The sequence below is a fragment of the Phyllostomus hastatus genome, unplaced genomic scaffold, assembly GCF_019186645.2.
Source record: "Phyllostomus hastatus isolate PE091 unplaced genomic scaffold, TTU_PhHast_1.1 phas_scaffold_1674, whole genome shotgun sequence".
Taxonomy (NCBI): domain Eukaryota; kingdom Metazoa; phylum Chordata; class Mammalia; order Chiroptera; family Phyllostomidae; genus Phyllostomus; species Phyllostomus hastatus.
The window spans coordinates 21668106-21692864 of record NW_025334011.1 but is presented as its reverse complement, the minus strand read 5'-3'; the positions used below and the strand labels follow the sequence as shown (position 1 = coordinate 21692864).

General features: G+C 40.5%; 1 protein-coding gene and 1 pseudogene across 1 annotated transcript in view; both read right to left on the bottom strand.

Annotated features, from left to right (window-relative positions):
- Positions 1-9887: 9887 nt before the first annotated feature.
- The window catches only part of CUBN (cubilin), a 251860-nt gene continuing 236988 nt past the window's right edge, over positions 9888-24759 (bottom strand). The window contains exons 62-67 of the mRNA XM_045858052.1: positions 24551-24756; positions 21703-21850; positions 20610-20791; positions 17046-17211; positions 14473-14708; positions 9888-10381 (exon numbers count right to left, since the gene is read on the bottom strand). Coding sequence (XP_045714008.1) covers positions 10274-10381; positions 14473-14708; positions 17046-17211; positions 20610-20791; positions 21703-21850; positions 24551-24756 — 1046 coding nt within the window. The 3' untranslated portion in view covers positions 9888-10273. The remainder of the gene's footprint in view (positions 10382-14472; positions 14709-17045; positions 17212-20609; positions 20792-21702; positions 21851-24550; positions 24757-24759) is intronic.
- On the bottom strand, positions 16138-17014 carry LOC123831040 (annotated as a pseudogene).

The window sequence follows — 24759 nt, the reverse complement described above, 5'->3', positions numbered from 1 at the left end:
CCAGATAACACCTAGAAAAATGATTCCAAATTCTACTGCATTTCTCTCTCGAAATTATTTTGGCTGCCATTTCTTTTCTTTCTGTTTCATTTGTCAGCATGCTTCCATTCACATCCTGTTTTTCAGAAATTTTCACTCCCTTGTAATTCTCCTCTCATTTTCTTCAATTTCCTAGTGCAATTCTTTATGAACTGTGTCCCTAAGTTCCAGATTTCTATAATATGGAAACAGGTCCAGCTTCCTGGATATGCCATCCATGCAGTTATCCAAAGCTCCATGCCTAGATGGGCTCTGCTACCACCATCCTGAAATGGATTTAAAAACATTGCTTTTGCACTGAGCCTTACAAATGATGTAGCCAGTCCCGCATGGAAAAGTCAGTACTTATCAGAGATTCAATCACTTCTGCAGTATCACTGCCAAGTGCTCTGATTACATACAGTCTGTGCTTCAGTACTTCTCATTAGAAGAAATGTACTATGCCCACAGAGTGGGCCAGTCACAGAACGTGGCAGATGCCTAGTCCACATGAGGTACACTAGATTATGACAGTGGCTCAATTTACATACATTACTATATAAATCATTAATTTTAAAAACACCCTTTTTATTCTGTAAACTGTATTTTTAATAAACCATATATTTAAGTGACATATATAAAGTTGCCAAATTAGAATTTGAAAAGCGAATTTTTCATCAAATATCCAACAATTATTCCAACAATTTCCCCCATTAAATGATAGCCATGGGGTTACTTGTGTATCAATAAGTTGAAAATTTTTTTTCTTCCATTAACATTATTTTGATGTTGCTGTAATCTCTAAGATTTGTAAAACTAAAATTGTAATTGCATTAAAATTTTAATTGCATTAAAAAATTTTTGGAGATCATTTAACAGTGTCAATTTTTAAATAACCTCAGTAGACCTATGAAAACATTTTGACTATTATATTTAATTAATCCACACCTAATTCTTCAGGTATTATGGAAGGATCTCTCTTGGGCAGTTGCTGAGATTAGAATTACACTTTTGTTGCTCAAGTTTTATATAACTTTTCCATACCTCATTTTTCTAATCTGTAAAATGGGTCAATAGTTCTTAGTATTCTATTTCAGTGAGCAATATATGAGAATGATGCCTGGCATAGAGCAAATATATAGATATTAGTTTTCATTTTTCTTAATAGAATTAATGAGTTTAGAGTCCCCTTGGTGAATGATTGGCAAATGTTTATCAAAATCCTTCCAAAGTGGAGTTGAACCCATATCCTGGGCATCTTTTAGCCTCAAACTGTCACCAGCCCCACCTATCCCCTGGGCCATTCTTCACCAGAGTACCTGAACTGCCAGATGGGGCCACTGGGTCTTGAGAGAGCCTGTGGTGGCCTCTTGCTGAGCTATCCCAGCCAGTACCCTAAAGGCCAGATGAAGGCAACTTTGACCAGTGATGGCTACACTTAACCTTGAAGACAAAGAGGCCTGAACTCTGTCCTTCATACTTATGTCCAGTGGTTTCAGGAGACAAAAAATCAGAGGGTGGAGAGATCAGATGGCAAGTGGAGGTCTGCCTTACTCCGACCACACATACCTTCCCAGTTCTGGTTTCTCAGACTGTGAGCATATAGGGGTGGGTGTTACCAGGAGAATTGAATCAAAATGGCCATCTGTTACTGCTGGAACAAGGTCCTAAAGCCCCCTGCTATGCTGTCATTAGTCCTTTGGTTGCTGAATTACCAGGAAGCCAGAGGAGGAGGAGTTGTTTGGGTTTGGCTAGTGTCACCTTCCCTGTACTTCCTCAAACAAGGTGTCTGAAGTTCCCATTCTCACCTACAGTGGGATGGGGTTAGAAGGTGACCATGAAACTTTCTTAGTTCAGTGTATGATCAGTTGCAAACAACAGACATTTCTTTTTCTTTAAATTTATGCTTGTTTTGGTTCCTTCAGACCCATGTGGAATATCATTTTCCATTAACTTCTAACTAAGACCTCCATTTTCCCCATCCCTCAAAACCCATGTATTTTACATTATACCCTGAAAGCAGCATTTTGGTGTATCTCAATACTTTGACGACAGAATGCCTACACCAATGTGAACTAATTGATTGTTAGCTCTGTCCAGGGGTCTAATTGCTAACAATGGGGCATCATGGTGATGCAATTTGGGAGCAGTAAAGTTATCACTTAGCTACTAGATCTGGGAAGCTGTCTTAATGTAAAATTTCACTACATAAAGAAACAGGATTTTGCCTCAGGACGAGCTTAGGAAACCAGGCAAGATGGAGCTGTGGAATAAGTTTTTTGGAGTAGGGAGCCAGTTTACAAGTTGTGTGGCTGTTTTGTTCACCACTTTATCCTCAGTGTGCCTAGTACACATCATATAGTAAATGCTCAATAAACATTGTGAAGCAGCACCATACGAAATGGGATGGGTCTTATTAATGAGAGATGTCATAAGCGTATAAATAAAAACACCTTAAAGGGTCCACTAAAAACTGCTAGAACTAATAAACGAATTCAGTAAAGTAGCAGGATACAAAATCAATATACAGAAATCAGTTATATTTCTATATGCTAACAATAAACTATCTGAAAGAAGAATCCAGAAAGCAATTCCATTTACAATTCCATTAAAAACAATAAAACTTATGAATAAATTTAGCCAAGTAGGTGAAAGACCTGTTCATTGAAAACTATAATACATTGATGCCAGAGATTAAAGAAGATGCAAATAAATAGAAAGATACCTTCTGTTCTTGAATTGGAAGAATTAATATTTTGAAAAATGTCCATACTACCCAAAGCAATCTGCAGAGTCCATGCAATCCCAATCAAAACTCCAGTGGCATTTTTTCATTGAAATAGAAAAAACAATCCCAAAATTTGTATGGAACCACAAAAGACTCCACATGGCCAAGGAAATCCTGAGAAAGAACAAAGCTAGATTCTTCCAAAGATAGTGGAAGAGTAGGTGGAAGTTACACTCCTCACCTCCCAGGACAAAAACAAAATTATAACTAAATTATAAAACAATCAACCTGAATAAACCACCTGAAGACTAGCTGAAGTCTTATAACCAAGAATTTACAGAAGAAGCTACATTGAGACTAGTAGGAAGGATGGAGACATGGAACAGGCTGGCCCTGCACCTATGTGGGGAGGTTGGGAATCTGAATGAATATCTCAGCTGCAAAGGTTCCCCACAAAGAATGTGGTATCTCAACTCCACACCAGGTTACCCAGCTCAGACATCAGAGCCAGAAGGAGGAGCCCACGTAACATCTGGATGTGAAAATCAGTGTGGATTCTGTACACCAGGATGAGACAGTAGTCTGCTAGGAACCCAGGTGCCCCCTTAAAGGGCCAAGGCACAGAATCTCATTCTCAGCCACTCACCCTGAGCTCTATTAGAAAGAAGGCAGCTCAGAGAGGACTGGAGTTACTCAGAGAAGGGTTGGGTTCTGTGTTTCTGAGGAGAGGGTTGGAGGGACAACCATCAAGGTCACTGTGTTAAGACCCTACCCCACACCTCCTACAGACATCATCTCTCCTGGGTTGAGCACTACCATCCATAGGGCACCGTCCTAGGGGAATGCACTAACCCTATCTTCCCAACTCCCTGGTGCTCCACCTGGCTGAGCTTGAGCCCCATGGGAAAATCTGTTTGCTGTGGCCAGAACCCATGATGCAGACTTTCTTGGAGAGCTTTGAGGAGGACTGGGCAGTTTTAGGGGGTGTCAGAGACAGGCACCAGCAGAGACTAAGTTGTGTGGTTCTGGGCTGGGGGCCATTCCCCCTCCCACCCCTCTGTGGGCCTGACCAGATCATACCCACACAGGAGTTACACTAGTCCAACCCTCCCACTCCTGGTGGCCCTACCCTGCTGAGCTTGTGACCTGAACAGCAGTCTGCTGGCTGCGGCCAGTCAGAACCTGCAATGCAGACTTCCTGGGAGAGCTTTTGAGGAGGTTTGGGCAGACTCAGGATGTTGGAGATGGGCACAGGGAGAGACCGAACTGTGAGGCTCTTGGGCAAGGGCCAATTCCCCGCCCCCCCGCCCCATACCTGACCAGAGTAGCCTCCACATGAAAGATCTACTAGGCACACCCTCCCAACCCTTGGTGACCCCTTACTGCAAACTTACACCCTGCAGAGGAGACTGCTGACTGCAGCCAACCTGGGCCCACTATGCAGTCTTTCTTGAAAAGCTCTCAAGGGAGTCCAGGCAGACTCCGGGGGTGGCATAACAACCGGCAGGTAGAGGCAAATCTCAGAGTACCTTTAGCTGACCTGCCTCTAGACTTGGTGGAAGCTTTCCTTGGTCCACAATTTGGCCCCTCTCTATGTACCCTGGACTAGCAGAGGAAACCAACAAACTGTGGATCATTTTGTAGCACCAAATGGGTAGCCTAGTGCTGATCACATGTAGTACCTGATATTGACCTATGTTGGAGTCCCTTCCATGAGGCCTCAGAATTAAGATGGCCCATGGAAGCCTTATGATTACATCAGAGCTTGAACAAATTAGCTCCACCATCAACACTTCCAAGGGGAGAACAGTTCCTGCTGGGGTGAAGCTTGCTTTGTGTGGTCAGCTCTGCTCAGCAGCATTTACACTGTGGTTGGGGTCAATGCTCATTGTCAGCCAGTCTGAGGACTGACCCCAACTGTGACAGGCAACAGCAATCCAGACTCAACTACCAAAAAGAGGGCTCACATAACCCACACACTGGACACTCCTGAAGCATCCAGCTTAGGTGATCAGGGGCACTGTGCCACTGAGCCCCATAAGACACCTACAACATAAGGCCACAGTATCAAGTCTCTGAGACATAGCAGATCTAATACACAGAAACAAATACAGAGAGGCAGCCAAAATTGGGAGACAAAGCATGGCCCAAAGGAAAGAAGAGGATAAATAGCCAGAAAAAGAACTAAACAAAATGGAGGCAAGCAATCTATCAGATATAAGGTTTAAAACAATGGTTATAAGGATGCTCAATGAACTTAGAGGAAAAGTAGATGAACTCAGTGAGAACTTAAACAAAGAGATAATAAGTATTAAAAAAAACATAGGAACCGTAAAAAAAAAACTAGTCAGAAATGAAGAATAGACTATCTGAAAAAAGAATACACTAAAAGAAATAAATGGCAGGTTAGATGAAGCAGAGGATCAAATTAGCAATATAAAATAAAAGACAAGGTATAAGACAACACCCAATCAGAGCAGGAAAAAATATTTTTTTAGAAATGATAGTTTAAGGAACCTCTAGGACAACATCAGCCATAATAACATCTGCATCACAGGTGTACCAGAAAGAGAAAAGAGAACAACAGAATGAAAATCTATCTGAAGAAATTAAGACTAAAAATTTCCCTAATCTGGTGAAGGAAATAGACATATGAGTTCAGGACACACAGAGAGTCCCAAACAGGATGAACTCAAGTAGGCCCATACCAAAATGCATCATAATTAAAGTAATAATGTTTAAAGACAAAGAAAGACTCCTAAAAGAAGCGAAAGAAAGCAATTAGTTTTGTACAAAAAATCTGAACAGACTGATTACAAGTAACAACTCCCAATAAACAAAAGTCCTGGACCAAATGGCCTCACAGGTGAATTCTACCAAATATTCACAAAAGAGTCAATGCTTCTCCTTCTCAAACTATTCCTAAAAATTCAAGAGGAGGAAAGACTCCCAAGCTCATTTTATGACACCAGAATTATTCTAATTCCAAATCCAGACAAAGATACTACAAAGAAAGAAAATTATAGGCCAATATCCCAGATAAAAATACATGCAAAATTTCTTAATAAAATATAAGCAAACCAAATTCACCAATACAATAAAATCATACACACCAAGCAACTGGGATTTATTCTGGGGATGCAAGGTTGGTACACTATCTGCAGATCAATTACCATGATATACTACATAAACAAAATGAAAGATAAAAATCATATTATCATATCAATACAGGCAGAAAGGCATTTGACAGAATCCTGCACCCATTTATAATAAAAACTTGCAGCAATGTGGGAATAGGGGGAATATATTGGCCATATATGACAAGCTCACAGCTAATATCATACTCAACAAGGAAAAACTAAAAGTGTTTTCTTTAAGATCAGGAACAAGATTGGGATGTCCACTTTACCACTCTTATTCAACATAGTAGTGGAAGGTCTAGCCACAGCAATCAGACAAGAAGAAGAAATGAAAGATATCCAAATTGGAAAGGAAGAAGTAAAACTCACTATATAATACTGTACATAGAGAACCCTAAAGATTCCATCAAAAAAACCCACAAACAAACCTAGAACTAATAAATGAATTCAGTAAAGTAGCAGAATACAAAATAAATATTCAGAAATCAGTTTCATTGTTATACACCAATAATGAGCTATCAGAAAGGGACTCTAAGAAAACAATACCATTTATAATTACTGCAAAAAAAAATACCAAGGAATAAATTTAACCAAGGAGGTAAAAGTTCTATACCTGGAAAATTATAAGACACTGAATAAAGAAATTGAAGAAAATACAAATAAATAGAAGCACATACCATGTTCATGGATAGGAAGAGTTTGCATCATTAAAATATCCATACTGCCCAAAGCAATCTAAAGATTCAATCCAATTTTTATCAAAATATCAAAATGGTTTATTTCACAGAACTGGAGGAAATAACCCAGCAATTTACAGTGAACCACAAAAGACCCTGAATAGCCACAGCAACCTTGAGAAAGAAGAACAAAGTTGGAGGAATCATTTTACCTGATATCAAGCTATACTACAAGGCCATAGTAATCAAAACAGCCTGGTACTGGCATAAAAACTGACATATAAATCAATGGAAAGAATAGATATCCCCAAAATAAACCCACATCTGTATGTTCAATTAATACCAGTGGGGCAAGAGTAGGTTTACAGTTGTTTGTACAGAAAATAATATAATAATTAATAAATAGTACTACAAGAATAAACTCTGTGTTTTGTGTACTTACAACTGTATACCTACTTCTGCCCTATGTTGTATTTGACAAAGAAGGCAAGAACATACAATGGGGTAAAGAAAGTCTGTTCATAAACAGTGTTGGGAAAACTGGATAGATACATTTATGAAAGTAAAACTAGACCACCTCCTTACACCATGCACAGGAATAAACTCAAAATGAATTGAAGGTTTAAATGTAATACTCAAAACCATAAAAAACTTAGAAGAAAATTTGGTCAGTAAAATTTCAGGTATTTCTCATAGCAATATTTTTCTTGATATATCTCCTCAGGCAAAGGAAACAAAAGAAAAAAATAAATGGATACATTAAGTTAAGAAGTTTCTGCACATCAAAGGAAACTGTCAACAAAATGAAAAGACAACCCACTGAATGAGAGAACATATTTGCCAATGATACAGTCAATACAAGGTTAATATCCAAAATTTCTATTACTCAAAACCAAAAAACCCCCAAACAATCCAATTAAAAAAAATGCTCACAGGACCTGAATACACATTTCTCTAAATGTCCAAAAAGCATAAAAAGACTCTCAACCTCACAAATCAGAGAAAGGCAAATTAAAACCACAACAAGATATCACCTCACACCTGACAGAATGATTACCATCACCAATAAATCAACAAATGTTGGAGAAAATGTGAAAAAAAGGAAATCCTCATGCACTGTTGGTGGGAATGCAGGTTGCTGCAGCCACTATGGAAAAGAGTATGGAGCATTCTCAAAAATTTTAAATGGAACTGCCTTATGACCCAGTGATTCGACTTCTGGGTGTATATTTGAAGAAACCCAAAATACTAATTTGACAGAATATATGCAACCCTATGTTTGTTGCAGGATTATTTATAATAGCCAAAATATGAAAGCAACTCAAATGCCTGTCAACAGATGAGTGGATAAAAAAGCAGAGGCACGTATATACAATGGAATATTACTGAGCCACAAAAAAAGAATGAAATTTTACCAATGTGACAGTATAAATGGACCTTCCCATTGAGACAGTATGGATAGATCTAGAGGGTATTAGGCTAAGTGAAATAAATCACAGAAAGACAAATACCATATACCTTTACTTATATGTGGAATCTAAAGAATAGAACAAACAAAATTGAAACAGACTCATTGATACAGATAATAGACTGATGATAGCCAGAGAGGAGGTGGGCTGAAGAGCTGGGTAAAAACGGTGAAGGGATTGAGAGATAAAAATTGGTAGTTACTACATAGTCACCGAGATATAAAGTACAACATGGGAACATAGTTAATAATATTATAATAATTATGTACGGTGCCAGGTGGGTACTGGAAGTATCAGTGGGAACCTTTTGTGAAGCATATGATTGCCTATCCACTATACTGTGTGCCTGAAATTAACAAAAAATAACATTGAATATAAATTATAATTGAAAAATAAAAGAAGAACAAAGCCAGAGGCATTACACTTACTGAGTTCAAGTTACATTGCAATGCTATCAAACAGTATGATACTAATATTAAAAACAGGCACAAAGATCAGTGAAACAGAATAGGGAGCCCAGACATAACCTCCCTACATTATGGTCAAGTAATTTTTGACAAAGTTATCAAGAACATGCAATGGAGAAAGGACAATTTCTTCAATAAATGGTGATGGGAAAACTGGACAACCACATGCAAAAAAAAGGAAACTGAACCCTATCTTATTCCACTCGCAAAAACTAGGTCAAAATAGATCAAAGATTTAAATGTAAGACCTGAGACCATAAACTCTTACAAGAAAACACGGAGAAGAAGACCCGTATCAGTCTTGGCAGTGAGTTCGGGGGTAGGTCACCCAAAGCGTAGGCAACAAAAACTGAAACAGACAAGTGGGAATGCATTAAACCAAAGAGCTTCTTCACTGCAAAGGAAACCACCAATAAATTGAAAAGGCAACCTACAGAATGGGAGAAAATATTTTTTTTCTTCCTGTTCAAATTTTCAGTTTTTAAATTTCATAATAATATTGACAATGCTTTCTTCAACTATACATACACCTCCTAAATATTCTAATATGCCTCCAGGAAAGCATGTCTTTTTGACTAAAGATGATTCTTGTAGAAACCATTCTCTGATGATGTAATGTAAGAGCAAGTTACCTTTTATTGTTTGACAACTGCATATGTTAATCTTACATTCAAATAAAACTCCTTCATCATTTCATAGGTTGTGGTTAAACTCACTCCCTATTCTGTACCTTTGTGACACACTTTTAGAGAAAAGAGCGGAGTCTTCTATCAACCCCCACCAGATTTCATCCTGAGAGTTCTCGTGCACTGTTTCTTTGGTTTCCTGGTGCTCCTCACTGCATTCTCTGTGCCTTCCAACAGCGCCTCGTCCATGCAGTTGGTGCATCTATCCATAATACAGCGTCAAAGGAAGCAGAGTTTTTAAGGTAAAAATATCTTCCCTAGGGAGCTCTCTACTCTGTGCAGGAATAGTTTCTGTGGCATTTGAGTGTGAGTACAGTACAGCAAAACATTCCCACAGCTTCTCGCATTCTTTTGGTCCCGTGTTCTTCATGGGACTTAACTTTGTATTCAGTGTAAACTCTCTTGCTTTGTTAAAGGCAGCAGAAAAGTTTGTAAAATGTGTTGTTTAACTATTTAAAACATACCATATTGTATTGTTAAACTAGGGGCAGTTAATGCTGGTACTTAATGGAAACTGAAGCAGAGAGAAGTTAAGTAAACTCTTAACTAGTAGAATTAAATCCACATGCAGACAATGGGCTCCCAAGTTCTTTCCCTGAAGGATTCATATACTTTGTCAAAATGTAAAAATTCAACTTGAAAATTTATATCAACTTATAGTGGAAAACTAAATTTGAATGAGTTAAAAGTTAATGCAGCCTATTTGTGTATAATTCAACAATATTTATTACACTTAATTTGACATTCACAGAGAAAATCATACTTCTATCTTATCATTTACATTTGAAAATTTACAGCACATATGTCATGATCATTTTCAACTCCTTAGGGAATTTTAGAAAATTTCAGCTCAAATATTAGAATTAAGGATAACAAGCACAGCCAAGACTAAAGAAGCTACATTCTACATTCCAAAAAAATGTACAAATGTTGATCCCATATATACTTTGGTGGAAAACATAAATGTTAAAATTCTTGTCAGTGGTGCAGGTGGGGGCCACAGGCCAGGGCGGCAGAGCCCTGTCTGGGTGCTGCCTGGTGGCACCCGCAGAAGAGCCACCAGGCTGACTGGCACGCACATTGCGCACTCAGCTGTCCCAGGTCAACTGGATCGCTGACGGGCGCACTGCATACTCTGCGTGAAGTTCTACGAAGACTCGATGTGAGGATGCCACAAAGGGAGCTATGTTAGTGTCCTAAAATTGAAAAGAAAGAAGGAATAAGTTACATTTTTCACAAATTTGAACATTTTAAAAAAATGTTAGCATAGTAAAAAAGTACTAAAGCAGTACAAATTTATAGTAAACTGTCCTATGTGTCTAGATGTGATCTTTCCAAGAGTTAATGTACATACTCTATAAAAGACTATTGCTGGAGTTAGGGGTTGAATGGAAATGAGGAGTTATGGATACAGAGTTTCCATCTCTGGGGTTGAAGAGTAATGAAAGTGTTTTAGATTTGGTTGTAGTGATGGTAGCTACACAACTTTCAATCTACTAACTATTGAATTATACACTTCATAGTCATGAATTATATCTCAGTAAAATTGTAATTAAAAATGGAATTTTAGTGGAGTATATATAAAGTAAAATTGTCATTAGAAATGGAATTTCCAATATGAGTTCTCACTAATTTTTTAATTTTTCTGAAAAATACATACCATGTTTTGCCATGTATAATGCACACCCACATTTTTGTACACATTATACACGGATTATTCCCATTATTATACCCATGCTATGTAGTCATTATACCCAGCTATAATGTGCATCCTTATTTTCCTCTCAAAAATTTGGGCCAAAAAGTACACATTATACGTGGCAAAATATGGTATTTATATTTGCAACTAAAACAATCATAGGAGTAAAGCATATTGCTCTCTCCCCTTAGTATCTATAGTTTTCTTTGAGGATTTATTTTCATTTCCTGTGGAACAATGTGTATTTGGGGTTGGGGCTAGTAAATGGGTCTCAGCTTTCTCTCTTTTCCTAATCACTCGCTTAACAAATATTTATCAAGAAACTTCCATGTTGCAGGCGTTATTTTCAGCACTGTGGATATAAAAAATGAACCAAACTGTTACGAGGCCTTGCTCTCATGAAGCCACCCTCTAATGGGAGGAGGCGAACTGTGAGCCAGCTGAGTCAGTGAGTGCAGAGCAGGACCAGAGGGGCCTGGAGTTGGCCGTCTGGGGGCTGCTCCTGTGTTCTGCTGGCCTCATGGCGTCAGTCTCCCCAGGAGCTGTAGAAAGCCAGATGTTTCTGAGACAGTAAATTATTCAAGTGAGTGCAGCACAGAGGATTTTTTCTGAAGAGCTATATCAAGGTACAGACAATATCATATATTCTCATGTGCATGCAACTTTTTCTTTCCATTTTAATCTGCTCCCAGATTTCCACTGACTAGTTTACACTGACCGACAAGTGTGCATGGTTAACCAACGTGTTAAACCCTCCTTTGATTCTGTCCACTTTTTCCTGTTATTCGTTCATGTTTAGATTCTGGAACTGAGAGTGACACAGGATTTCCCCATGACCAACGACAGCTGTTTTCTCATACAAGCAACATCTTCAAGTCATCACGTGATTGCTAATCTAAGGAGTGACTTTTACCTTCACTTTGGAAGTAAACTGATTTCATTGGGCTTGGAATGCTAAAGAAATCAGTGGTGTCCTTAATTTAAAAAGAAAACAATTACTCTTAAAATGATGTCCACATTTGTCAAAGAAAATATAAAACTGGTAAAATATTGCAGCAAACACCCACAGTTTCAAAAAACTGACATATCTAGTTGTAGACTTTGATTTAATGTGACATCGGTTTAAACGGCAGTTAAGTTCTCCTCTCAGCGCCTCAGTTTTCTTTTATTGGAAAAGTCCAGGTTATCACTGTTCTTTCCTCATCATGGAACTGTCACTGTGGGAAGCAAAGGGGGCTGCATGTTTGAAAGTCACTGAAAACAAAACAGACCTAAACAAAAAAAAGCCATGTGGATATAAATTAATGGTGTTGAAATGGCCTCTTTTCCTTCTTTTTGAAATGTTTGCAAACTTCAGCTAAATATCAAAGACTTAGTCAGCTTCTAAATCTGAAATATGGAACATCGACTGGCTTTTCTTTTCTGTGAATCCCCATTAACAACGGTGATTCAGTATCTAAGGGCCAGGTGACTGAAATTGCTCCCCAGGTAATTAACTCTGTATATGAGAATAGGGCTACCCGACAGGGGTGTCCAACTCATTTTCACCAGGGGCCTTATCATCCTTGCAGTTGTCTTCAAAGGGCCAAATGTAATTTTAGGACTGTACAAATGTAACTACTTCTTAACTAGGGGAAAGGAGCTGGCACTGCCACTGGGTAGAAACAAGGTGCTGGGCGGGATAAGACAAGGTGGAGGACCCGATTCAGCCGCAGGCCTTGTGTTTGCCACCTGTGTTAGAGAGTATTCTATAAGAGAGTATGGCTATAAACCAGAGAGATTTCATTAAATAAATTAGGTTGTACGCACATACAACAGAATACCATCTGATGATTAATATGATACACCAATGATTTTATTGGTATGGTTAGATGTTAGTGGTATTTGGGTAAGTGAAAAAAACATACCACAAAACAGTGTGTGCATATGCAAACATACCCAAAAAAGTTGTTTTTGGAAAAAATACATGGCAGAACTTCCAGGGCTTTGGAAAAATGTATTTATTTTCTGATAATTCTGACAATAACATTTATCATTTTATAAATAGTGTTATATATTTTAAAAAGTATATATTTTTAAAAAGTATATTTTTAAAAAATTTTATAAATAGTGTTATATTTTTTTAAAAAGTATCTAGATTTCCAGATGATGTAATTCTCTGTCAGGTTTGATTAGAAAATCTACATGTCTGAAAAGTAGGCCAAATTCACTTATTAGATCAAGTAGTTTTTTTCGTGGAGTCTGTAGGGTTTTTTATGTACATTATCATGTCATCTGCTCCTACCCTGTGCAACAATATAGATGGAACTGGAGAGCATTGTGCTAAGTGAAATAAGCCAGGCGGTGAAAGACAAATACCACATGATCCCACCTATAAGTGGAACCTAACCAACAAAACAAACTGGCAAGCAAAATATAACCAGAAACATTGAAGTTGACAACAAACTGACGGTAAACAGACGGGAGGGGAGAGGAAAATAACGTGGGAAAGAAGGAAAAGGGATGTAAATGAACATGAATGAGGGACCCACGGACAGGACCAAGGTGGGGTGGGATTGAGAGTGGGGGGTGGGCATGGGTAAAACAGGGGAAGTGGTGGTGGGAAAATGGAGACAACTGTATTCGAACATCAATTAAAAAAGGGAAAAGTAAAGAGTAGAACAATGAGAAATAGATACCCTCTCATCAGCAGTCACATTTCCCTTACTTGAAAGCTCCGTAACTATCTACTTGTAGTAAAGTGAAAGAGCCAGCAGGACACACGCAAACAATGTTTAGTCAGCATCAGAAATCTAACTTGATGTTTAGGGAACTAGGGGTGTCCAACCTACAGCCTGCAGGACACACGCGACCCAGGATGGCTACGAATGCGCCCAACACAGAGTCATAAATTTACTTTAAAACATTATGAGGGTTTTTTGTGTGTGTGATTACATGTCACAAGGTATTTAACATGTGGCCCAAGACAACTCTTTTTCTTCCAGTGTGGCCCAGAGACGCCAAAAGTTTGGACGCCCCTGATAATCCATTAGAATTTTACAAATCAGTCAAACTACTGGTCACCAGAACAATCTTTAATATCTGTGTATTTCTTCAAATAATCCCTATCATTTTCAAGAAGAAGTAAATGAAGTGGATCCAGGTGTCCAAATTTTCTAAAGTTCTAATCATGGAGAAGCAAACGTGTATTCAACCTTTAGTGCTTCATTAAAATGGAGTTTTTAGAAAACAAGCTGCCAGGGCTCCTCCCCCAGAAATTCTGACTCGGTAGGTGCAACTACTGGAAGTCTGCAATGTAATAACTGTAGCTGTAACTGAATAGGCGATTCCTACATAAAAACTGCAAATAACTGTATAGGCAATTCCAACGCACAGTTGAATTTGGTAACTGTATTACTATTAATTTAATGCAATGTCCACTAGGTGGCACTTGTGCTCCCCCAAAGAGAAAAATCAGAAGTGTATAGAATATGTAAAAGTACATTGTGCTTTGTACTTCGCCTGTGTTTGCCTTTAAATGTAGTATAGTACGTTACTTTCATTATTTAAACATAATAAGTGGGAATTTTAAAATCTTGCTTTACTCACTGTGCCACAATACGGTCCAGAGAATGGAGAATTAACATCTGGTCCATCATAGAGTATAAGGTAGTTGTGGACGCAGTCTCCAGGATCGTCAATGCTGATGAAGTAAAAGCTGATGGTGATGTGTCTTCCAGCAGGAGCGATGATGGTCCATTCGCAGTGAGTGTTGTTCGGGTAAGTGCCAGGATAGCCAGGGCTGGCGAAGGAGCCGCTGTCTCCATAAAGAGTGCCACCACACCCTGCAAGAAGTAGTTGCAGGAAATTTGATACAACAACATACCTGGAGTCTTTTAGTACACTTGCAAGGCAGTAAAATGGGGCTGGTGTTTCCTTCAGGTGCTGGGACCCTCTGCAAGAATAGTGGGGGTGGAAACCCTTTGCCCGTTTCTCCCTGGTGGGATAAATCCCGCCAACTCCCTCATCAACTCCCTCTCCTCATCCTCCCTTCTTTTCTCTACCATATAGTCCTTCCCCTCTATAACATGACTTAGGGACAGCTGCCTCCAGGTCTGCTCTTTGAAAACGGTGGGTTGTGAACACCAAGGGAAAACCAAGAGCTAGATTAAATAACTGTAGGGGAGAGGAGAGGAGAGTAATTAAAGTTGTTGTGCACTTTTGATGGTGCAGATCCCTCCACAAGCAGTGAGTTCTTGATAATGATGTGGGTGAAGCAAATTAAAAGTACAGTTCCAGGCCTGAACCAAAATCAATGTGTTTTTGGCGGTCTGGGTAGTAAGTATTACAACAGGGACTTTATCAGGCTTACAACTGACAGTTCCAACATTGACAAACTTACAGCCAAAACACTGTAAGTATTGGTGTTAATTCATCCCATTTGTTAACTTGTATATGAAAACAATCATTGCTTAGACCAGATAGCCCTGGAGGCCCAGATGTGGAACTGCGCAGGAGGAAGGCACAGGGCCTGCAAGAAAAAGCCGGGCTGGGTTATGGCCGCTGGAGTGCGGCCCTCCCTCTGCCCCGGTCCGCTGTTTGGGCAGCTCATTAATTGCATGTCCTACTTCCTCGTCTGCAAAGTTAGGGCACTAAGATCATCTTTAAGTACCTTTAGGTGCCAAGATTTCATTATCTATGATTGTCTTCACAGAACCCTTTTTCTTGTTCCTCAGTTTGTTTGTTTCCTTATTTATTTATTTTTTCCACAGAAAGCAGGGAAATAACTCATTCCCAAAGATGGCAGAAGTAAGAAATTCATCCTGAAAATACACTTCGGTGTAATTCAGTCAGGATGGATCTCCCCTTGAACGCACTCTCCTACTGGCGGCTGCACTAGAGTCTTGCTGTCTTGTGACAGCTGTTAAACACTCAGATCCCGACGCTGTGGGCAGGTAGGAGCTGCCTTCAGACCCACAGGTTGAACAGAGAGAGTGTGTGTCTCTCAGAAGAATAGCACCTTCAATCTCAGAAGAGTGCATAAACACTTTACACCATCAGCACAGTTTAGATTAAGAAGGCACATAATTCATCAAAGTGTAAAAACGGCAACTTGAAAAAACACTGCTTTGTGGAATACGGCATTCAACTGTGGTGTGAATGTTTATGGCAGCTGATGGCTGAACCAGGTAAGTCAAAGAAGGTGGTCTGGGTTTGGAGGTGGTTTTGCACCTAGACCTCTGTGGCTGAGCACCGGACAGAGGATCTTCCTCCTCAAGGCCAGTGGTACTTGAGAAACCGGATTTTTCAACTGTGGTCCAAAGAGAGGATTGAATTGGGCCAGAACTGCAATCAGCCAAAAGAGAGAGCAGCAAACTGAACAGGTCACCAACGTGGTGATGGTAACTCCCCAGCTGGGACCTTTAGGGATGAACCAGGGCACCAGGAGGCCGGGGATGCTCCAGAGCACTCTCAACACGACCACAGGTGCTGTGAGGCCGCTGTACACCTTGGCTGCCACTGGGCCTGCCAGCCCCCTGCCCTACCACCGCATTTCGGTCCCAGCGGGTCCTCAGTATATTTAAAATGAGTCATTCTGTCATTCTCATTTTGAAAGTGTTTAGGTATATTGAGGACATTTCACAAAGTATTCTTCTTCTCTTGAGTTAAAGTTACTGACATGACTTAAATTTCCTTTAGTTATTTGATACACAGTCAAAAATGCAGAAAGATACTTACTGCCCTAAAAGAAGCAATTCACGGCCAAGAAACAGCTGGAACTACGAGGAGCTCTGTGGCTTCTATGCGCACAAGCACGTATTAGTGATGTGCTGTGTGGGTGACCCCTCTTCTTTAACACTCAGAGAACTACAGTGATGGTCAAACCAAATGTTACAAATATGACGAAATCGGAATTTATAAAGGAATTTTAAAAATCTTTATATTTTCTCTATTCTCTATATGTAAATATGTGTTCTTAAATATATAGTAATATACAGAGATGAGTAACGGTAGAATTGAAAAGGAACTGTGTTTCATTGTTAAAAGTCTCTGTTTTTGTCAGAAAATAATCAAGCATACAGATGGCTAAAAAGACAGCTCATTTTAGTGGCCTTTTCCTGTCAGGCCACGGCGTTTCTCTCACTGACATTACTTTACCATACAAAGTGCAAATGTCTCACCAGAGGGTGACGAGGTCCAGGTAATTTCATACCCATGACCAGAAGTTGCACCATCACTCTTAAATCGCAGGTAGAGCTCATTGTTTTGAGAGAAGACAGGATTCGGCAACAGCGTTCCACAGTACGTGCCAAGTAACGGCGAACTGCTCTCACTTCCGTTTCTCACCTTTAAAAATGAGTCATGGGTTAGTATTCTTATGCATGTTATACTGTCTTCTTCAGTTTAGTATTGTTATACATTAGCATACAAGGGGGGACCCCCAAAACTGGAATTTATTTATTAAAAATTGTGTATTTATTCTTATATGTTTAAACTTCAGTCACCTTCAAAACACTCACCATTTGATGCGATACACCTACTGTGACATTTTTTCCACTGCTCAAAACTGTTTTTGAACTGTTCAATTTTGATGCCTTTTAGTGCTTCTGCCATTTTTTGTTTCATCTCTTTCACATTGGCAAAACATTTCCCTTTGAGGACTTTTTTCATCAGGTGAAACACAAAAAATAGTCACTTGGGGCAAGATCAGGTGAATAGGGAGGGTGGGGCACAGGGGTCATGCCATTTTTGGTCAAAAACTGCTGAACACTCAGCATGGTGTGGGCAGGTACACTCATAAATCACCAATCATGAAATGGTTAAACATGTTGAAAGAATCTCAAAAAAAAAAAAATCACTGAAGCCAAACACAGCCTCTCACAACACCACCAGCTGGTACACTGATACTGATGGGCTTCTAGAACACTCTTCTAGTGGGGGAAACCTGTACTACAAGGGGCCTGAACTCCAGAAAATAATACTGGTTTTTTGGGGATCCCTCTTGTATGAAATAATGTTCAACCACAAGGAATATTTGTATGGGAAGAGGAGACAGCTCAATAAATTTACAAAATTTCTGACTATTAAGACATGCAGGGTGGAGCAAAAGTAGATTTATAGTTGTGAGTATGCAAAACACAGAGTTTATTCTCATATATCTATTAATTATTGTATTATTATCTATAAGAACTATAAACCTACTTTTGTCCCACCCTGTATTTTAAAGACACATTCTGTAGCCGAATAGATTTTTTAACAGACTGCATGTAGTAGACAAACATAAAAACTGGAAATAAGTCAGCATGAGTATAATCATGTACACACTGTGAACACAACCACATTTCTGCCCTCACGCCGGGCTCCTGCTGTGCATTCTCAACCAGCCTGACTCCGAGGAGGATGCCAGGCATGCAGGGGTGAACCACGTCGACAGGACTGAATGATGGTTTTATTGATAGACGTACTCAAAATCTTGAAAGTTCCTCCATTCTCTTTATAATTTCATAATTTAACACTTGGTCAACTGCTGATTGTCTTAAGTTATAGTTTCCTCAGAGGCACAGTGACTAATCTCACTGGGTTGTGTTGTTCTGCAGAGGTTCCTTCTAGGTCTGGGTAGTAGCCCATGGGAGAGAATAATGCCTTTCTGGTGCTTTTTGGAGTATTCTGCTAAGTGTCTAAACAAAGTGCCTTGCTGTGGATAGAGCAGCCAGTTATCTCTCAGGAGACAGAGACGGGGCAGTATCCAAGCATGCTGAAAGACCAGACTGGCCACCACTGTACTCTTGACTTTGGGTCGTGTTCCTGTTGATTATTTTTTAAAAAGCTTATGCTCTGAGTGAAAAATGAGATACTAATTCCCAGTGAGTATGCTAATGACTTGTTCTACTCAGTTTTCTCTTCACAGGAACCATGGGAGCGCTAGATACCTCTAGGACATGAGAGAATCCTGGAAGGGGAGGGAAAAATTCTGAAGACAAATGCAAACTCCAAAAGTGGTGTAAGGCTTGGCCTTCATATAGTATTAACACAGGTGGAATCCTCAGGGAGAAACTTCCGTCCCTGCCATAGTCAGCACAGATGGAGTGCTGAGGCTTGCTGGTACAGCTGCACTTGATAGGCCTAAGTCACAGTTTCCTGTCTGCTTATTGGACAGAAAGTTTCAGACCCATCTCTGTGGGGTACGGAAGGACAGCTGGGAGGAGAGGTTCTCACTCACCCTTCAATGCCTGAGAGCTGGCCTTAACGCCAGTCAGTAACGGTCAACTCAGGCTTGAGGTGAGAGGGAGGCAGCTGTGGGGGGACTCAAAGTGATAAGATAATTCTGTTCTTTCTGTGTATCCCACCCCTCCCCTCGTTTCTGCTTTGCACTTCACACAAATGTTTAGACTCTGTGGTGGGTGAGGTCTGTAGGTCTGAGTTTAATACCCTGAGGGACACAACAACACTGTATTTCTCTCCTCATCTCCTTATCTCTCCTTATCTTCTCTCCTGTCCCTGCTACCTCCATCGCCTCCAGTTTCCTACCACAGCAAGGGTTCCCCAAGATAAAGGCATGAGCTTCCTCCAGTACTCGTCACACTACAGGTTATGAATATTCATTAAAAGTGAGTAGATGAAGATTATAGGGGAGAACTTTCCAAGAAAATAAAACTCCATAACAGGTGTAAAGGAGCAAACAAACTTTGGAAACCTTACCCAAAACTCTCATGTACATGAAACAAAGAGAACTTCAGTAAGGTTAAGATTCAAACTCAATCCACAGAGGAATTCAGTATCCCCTGTGTATATCAATTTATTTCTTAAGAATAAATTCATTTTCTACAGAGTTTGCAAAGGACATCCAGTGGAGTGCTGGGATTTTTATGGAAAAGTAGAGGCTCCAAGCCCCACACACAGTCTGCGTCAGTCATGGGCTCATTCAGGACATCTTCCCGAGAACAACAGTGTGTAATGGTCCTCCCACTCACACGATGTGGGTGAAGAGGGGCAGGAGGGATGCAGAGGGCTCTTCTGGTTTACAGGGAATCATGGGGGTGCAAGAGCTCAAGCAGCATGGCTTTGCTTGCTCCAGGCTCAAGAGGCTTCTCTCTTGCTACGTCTGGGGAGACAGAGTGGGGGGTGGTGGGAGGAGGGCAGCACATGGCGAAGTGGCCACTTTGTCCAAATAGAGCTCTGCAGAGGTGGTCAGTGAGGAAGCACGACACATCTCTCCTGCCTCTGCCAAACACGTGGTAAAGGAATCATTCTCCTTAGAGAACATTGGCTGTCAGGGACACTAGGCTAGCAACTCAGTATTGCTTGGTTTTACTTTCATCTCCACACAAGGTACATTTCTTAAAATCACTGCCATGGTCCGCCTCCAAAGTAGCACTTAGATATCCCTCTGGTCCTTGCAGTCTGAACTCCCACAGTAGCTCCTCTGGGAAGCCTTCTCTGTCCCCGAGGTGACAGTGTTAGTCCCTTGTACATTAAGTGGCAGTTGACTATTTCCTGTCTGTCCTTCCCACTGGATCATGAGCCTCCTGGGAGACCTGAATGTGTCTTGTCCCCTATTGGATTTCCTTCCAGTGCCTGGCCATACAAGATGTTGGTGAGTATTTATGGAGTGAAATTATAATGAATACATTAATGAAATGAGTAAAGGATATATTTTTAGTGGTAGCAGAGAAAAGGGTGAAAAATCTGAAGTGATCCATCATCTTTTATATAATTCATTCACATGGGATCCACATGCATGTTACCTCCAAGAAATCATGTCTGCATTCACTGGAGTCCTCGATGCCGAAGGAATGAAAGAAGAGGGAAATCGTGTGGTTCTGCGGGGCTGTGAGGGTCACTGTGCAGTCCATGTTGTTGTTGTAATCACCGGGCCAGCCAGGACTCTTCAGGTGGCCAAACGCCTTGTTGTAGTGTCTGTTACAGTCTTAAAGAAAGCAATATTCACAATTAATGTATGTCTCCCAGTATTCAGTGTTACTTCAGTCTGACAGGAATAATTCATAAATGATTACATTTAAACACTTTAGAAAAGCTCCCCCAGCCTCTGCATTTGCCCTTGAGATCAGTGAGCTCTGCAGAGGTGAGGTGGATGGCAACACTGGTGCTGGTGCAGTGCTGTGTCTTGTTAACAGGACGCCCCCACGTGAGACGTGAAATATGAGCTCTCGTCTTTGAGGGTGAATATTCTAGAAGTCTCTGTGCTTGTCCTGGTCACATTGAGGTGGGGTCAGCTGACATTTAGACTCTTTTTCAAGAGTAAAGTCTCTACCTCCAAGATAGTCTGAGGATTTCCCTTTAAAACCTTCAATGAATTATTTGTTCTGATAGAAACAGCAAATTGTTGTTTTTTACTATTTTTTGCTAAAAATACTCAGAGTGTTTGTATTTGTTTTAATCAAAGGAAGTGTTAGTTTCAGTCAATCTTAAAATGAACATTAAATAAAGTGTTCTTGGGAAATAAACTTCTCAGTTTTAGTCATCAAATAACCCATTCAAAACTTCTTGGTTTTGACAAAACGATTTCCTAAAATACGGTGATTTCTATATATGCTCAAGTGAATAGCTAATAAAATAACTGGTGTAATTTTAAATTATGCAATAACAAACTTTGAAGAATATGCTGGTATTCTAAAAATTTTGATTAGTATTATATACACTTTACCTCCTCAGAAACCAGCTTTAGTAATTTAATCAGGCCTGGTTTCCATTGGGGGATCTTAGCTCGTCTGAGTGCTGCTCATGTTAACAAGCCCTGATGCACCCACACGGTCCATTCTGGCAGTAATTGTAATGATAGCAGATTTTCTGCACAGAACATAAAGTTCCAGGGCTCACCTGCAATCCGATAGGTAAAACCCACTCGAGAATTTTCATTAAAAACTTCAAATTTGAAAATGACAATTGCAGTGCTCGTAGAGGAATAAAATGTTGGTACAGTTGAAGCATTTCTGCCACAGAAGTGAATTCTTGGATGTCCATTACTCTGAAATGAAATGGAAGGCAAATCACAATAGATTTTGCTTCAAAAGAGAATAAGCCATAGGAGACATTAAATGCATATAAAATGCTCTTAGATATTCAGCCATGGACCTAATTATACTATTTGAAGCATTCAGCAATAAGACTGATGTTGGCCTTGGAATCCACAAGTATCTCACATTCTCTAAGGGACAGAAGGTGGGGGGTCAAGTTTATGATGAAAGCACTGGACACATACTTGCCTCCTGCAAATGAGACCCTTCTGTTCTCCTCACAGCCAAGGTCTGTGCCCTTGCTCCGAGCACATTGCTGTCCGAGCTCACTACAGTTCTCCTACAGGGTTTTTCCATAGACCAGAACTCCATAAAACTAACCCAGCCCTGCTTCTAGCCCTGCTACCCTTTAGCAAACCTAACCAGAGACTTCAGTACTGCTACAAACCCCAATGTCTACTGGTGCCTGTAATGAGGTCCCTGTTTCCACTTTGTAACTCCTGGGCAGCTCCCATCACTTCTCAAGAGGATAAGATAAATGCAGTCTAACACCTATCAATCCTTGCATAAAAACAACTTGAATTCAAGTCAGGACATCTGCTGCCTCTCACATAGGTATGTTCTTCACCCCTGTAGTTCCTGGGCATCTCCTGAAAGGCCCACTCCTCAGTCCTGCTGCAAACTCTGGTTACTGATCTGTGCTTCTACCCCACCCTGTCCCTTACCATTTGTCCTTTCCTAATCTTGCCTATTGTATCCTCTGAACTTTACCTGCACTGTTAACCACTCCTGTATACATGCTTAGCCTCTCCACTTGTGGCCTTGAGTGAAACCTGGGTCTCCAGCAGCCTCCTGGTGGAGGCCTTTCTTTCCCACACTCCAGTTCAGTGAGTAGGAATGGGTGGGGATGGGGGTGGAGAACAGGGATTTCCAGGCAGCTCACTGCAGCATGTGTCCTTGCATCAAAGCTAATTCTCCTTTGAGGGTCTCTACATCTGCCGAAGGTATTTCCTTCTCATCATTCTCACTTACCTTCTTTCTGATTACTTCCCTTTCTTAATTAAAGATTTGTGGTATTTCAGCTTAGTCATTTTATGAATGCTTGGAGGTTTTGGTGTTCTTACAGATAACCCACTGACCATCCTAATTTGCATTCCTTAATACCCATGACTTTAATCTCTACTCTCCGTGGTCGCCCACCCCAATGCCAGCTATCCAGTCTATTCTTTTTATTGCCTGCAATGCCTCTACCATATCATTCTTGCATGACCTTCTGGCTACACCTTCTCTTTCTACTCTTGGGCACCTTGAGATTTCCAGTCTTAGTTATCAGTCAATTTCTTATCTTTTCTCCCTCCCCACTTAGGTTGAACCCTTTTGTTCTTTCCTTCATTCAGTTGAAGGACATTATTCATTCAGGGCAAATACTGGATGTTATTGAAGGCCACTCTAGATGTCACTATGACAGAGGGGTGTCTGGGTCGTTTAAGTAGCATGTCTGCACCCAGGAGGTAGTCTGCCCTGATCCACACTGGGAAATTGGGATTCATGAGGCAAAGGGAAATTGAAAGATCTTTAACCAGAGGGTTTTTTCCATTTGTCTCTGTTCCTTCCAGGAAGAGTACTGCTGGGGTATACAAACAGTATTCTGAAAACCAATGGGATGATCATAACCTAGCATCTTGACCAAGTGGGGGCACAGGATGTACTTCAGTGTCTCCGTTTTGTAATAATTCAGCCAATCCCACATCTACGCAGCAGTCAGTACTTCTCAAACCTCTCTCCATGCTGGAGTTAATCAAAATGAATTTCTCCACCTCCACCAAGATACATGGGCAGTACAAGGGATCCCATATTTAGAATGAGGAGAACTTGAAAACTCGGAAAGAGACAGACTGGATCCTCTACTATTGCCGGCCAGTTCATGAGGGGTTGAACATGATGCTCCTAAAATGAACTGGGGTAGATGAACTGATCTTAAACTGCAGAGAGACAGTCCAGGCACTCCCAGATGTTCCCCAAGCATCCATCCTCGCTTTACACGTGTCCCTGGGACAATCTCATTACTCGCAGTCTTTCACCTCTGACTCATATGGTGCTCACAATGAAATCTTCAGACCCACTATCTCTATCACACTTCCTCCTGTCCAACGGTCTCCTCAACGTCTTGTCCCAAGGGCAATTTGGAGTCATCTTTCTTTTTTAACCCAAACAACTTACTTTCTCTTTTTGTATCACCATAAATATAGCCCCACTAGACTAGGGCCATCTGGCCTCTTACTTGATTTCCCTGTGTTCTGCACTGACCCTGTTGGTTAACGCTATACACAGATTCCACTGACTATAAACACGTTTCTCCCAGCATAGCCCACGGAGAACCAGTATCAGAACACCAGAGATGCTCATCAAATGTTCAGAACGATGGGTGCTACATGGGGCAGTCAGTCTCTCAGTTAGATGCCCAGCAGTGCACATTTGTAGCAAGACACCCAGATGTTTCTTACACACGAGACAGCATAAGAGCTCCTGACCAAAAGACCAAGTCCAGCTTTCTTAACACCTAAACAGAAAGTTTGTACATAGCTAAAAAACACATTAACCTAGAAGTAACTTTGACAATTTATTTTATCATATCCTCATTATTTCAAGTGTTTTGCAAGTACTGGTAAAAATGTCATGGAGGCGATGATCATTCAAACTATAATCATTACCTCCCGGGCATCCTGAAACTCTAGGTAATTCTGGTGGCAGTCCTGTGAGTGCAGCTGTAACGCCCACACGGCTATCTGGACCTGCTGGTGTGGAGGGGCCTCAAAGACCCAAGTGCAGGTGGAGACCGGGACATCTGGGTTGGATGAATTTGGGGACGAAATATTCTGTGGGGTCCAAGTTGCATTATATGTTCCACCGCAAGTCACTG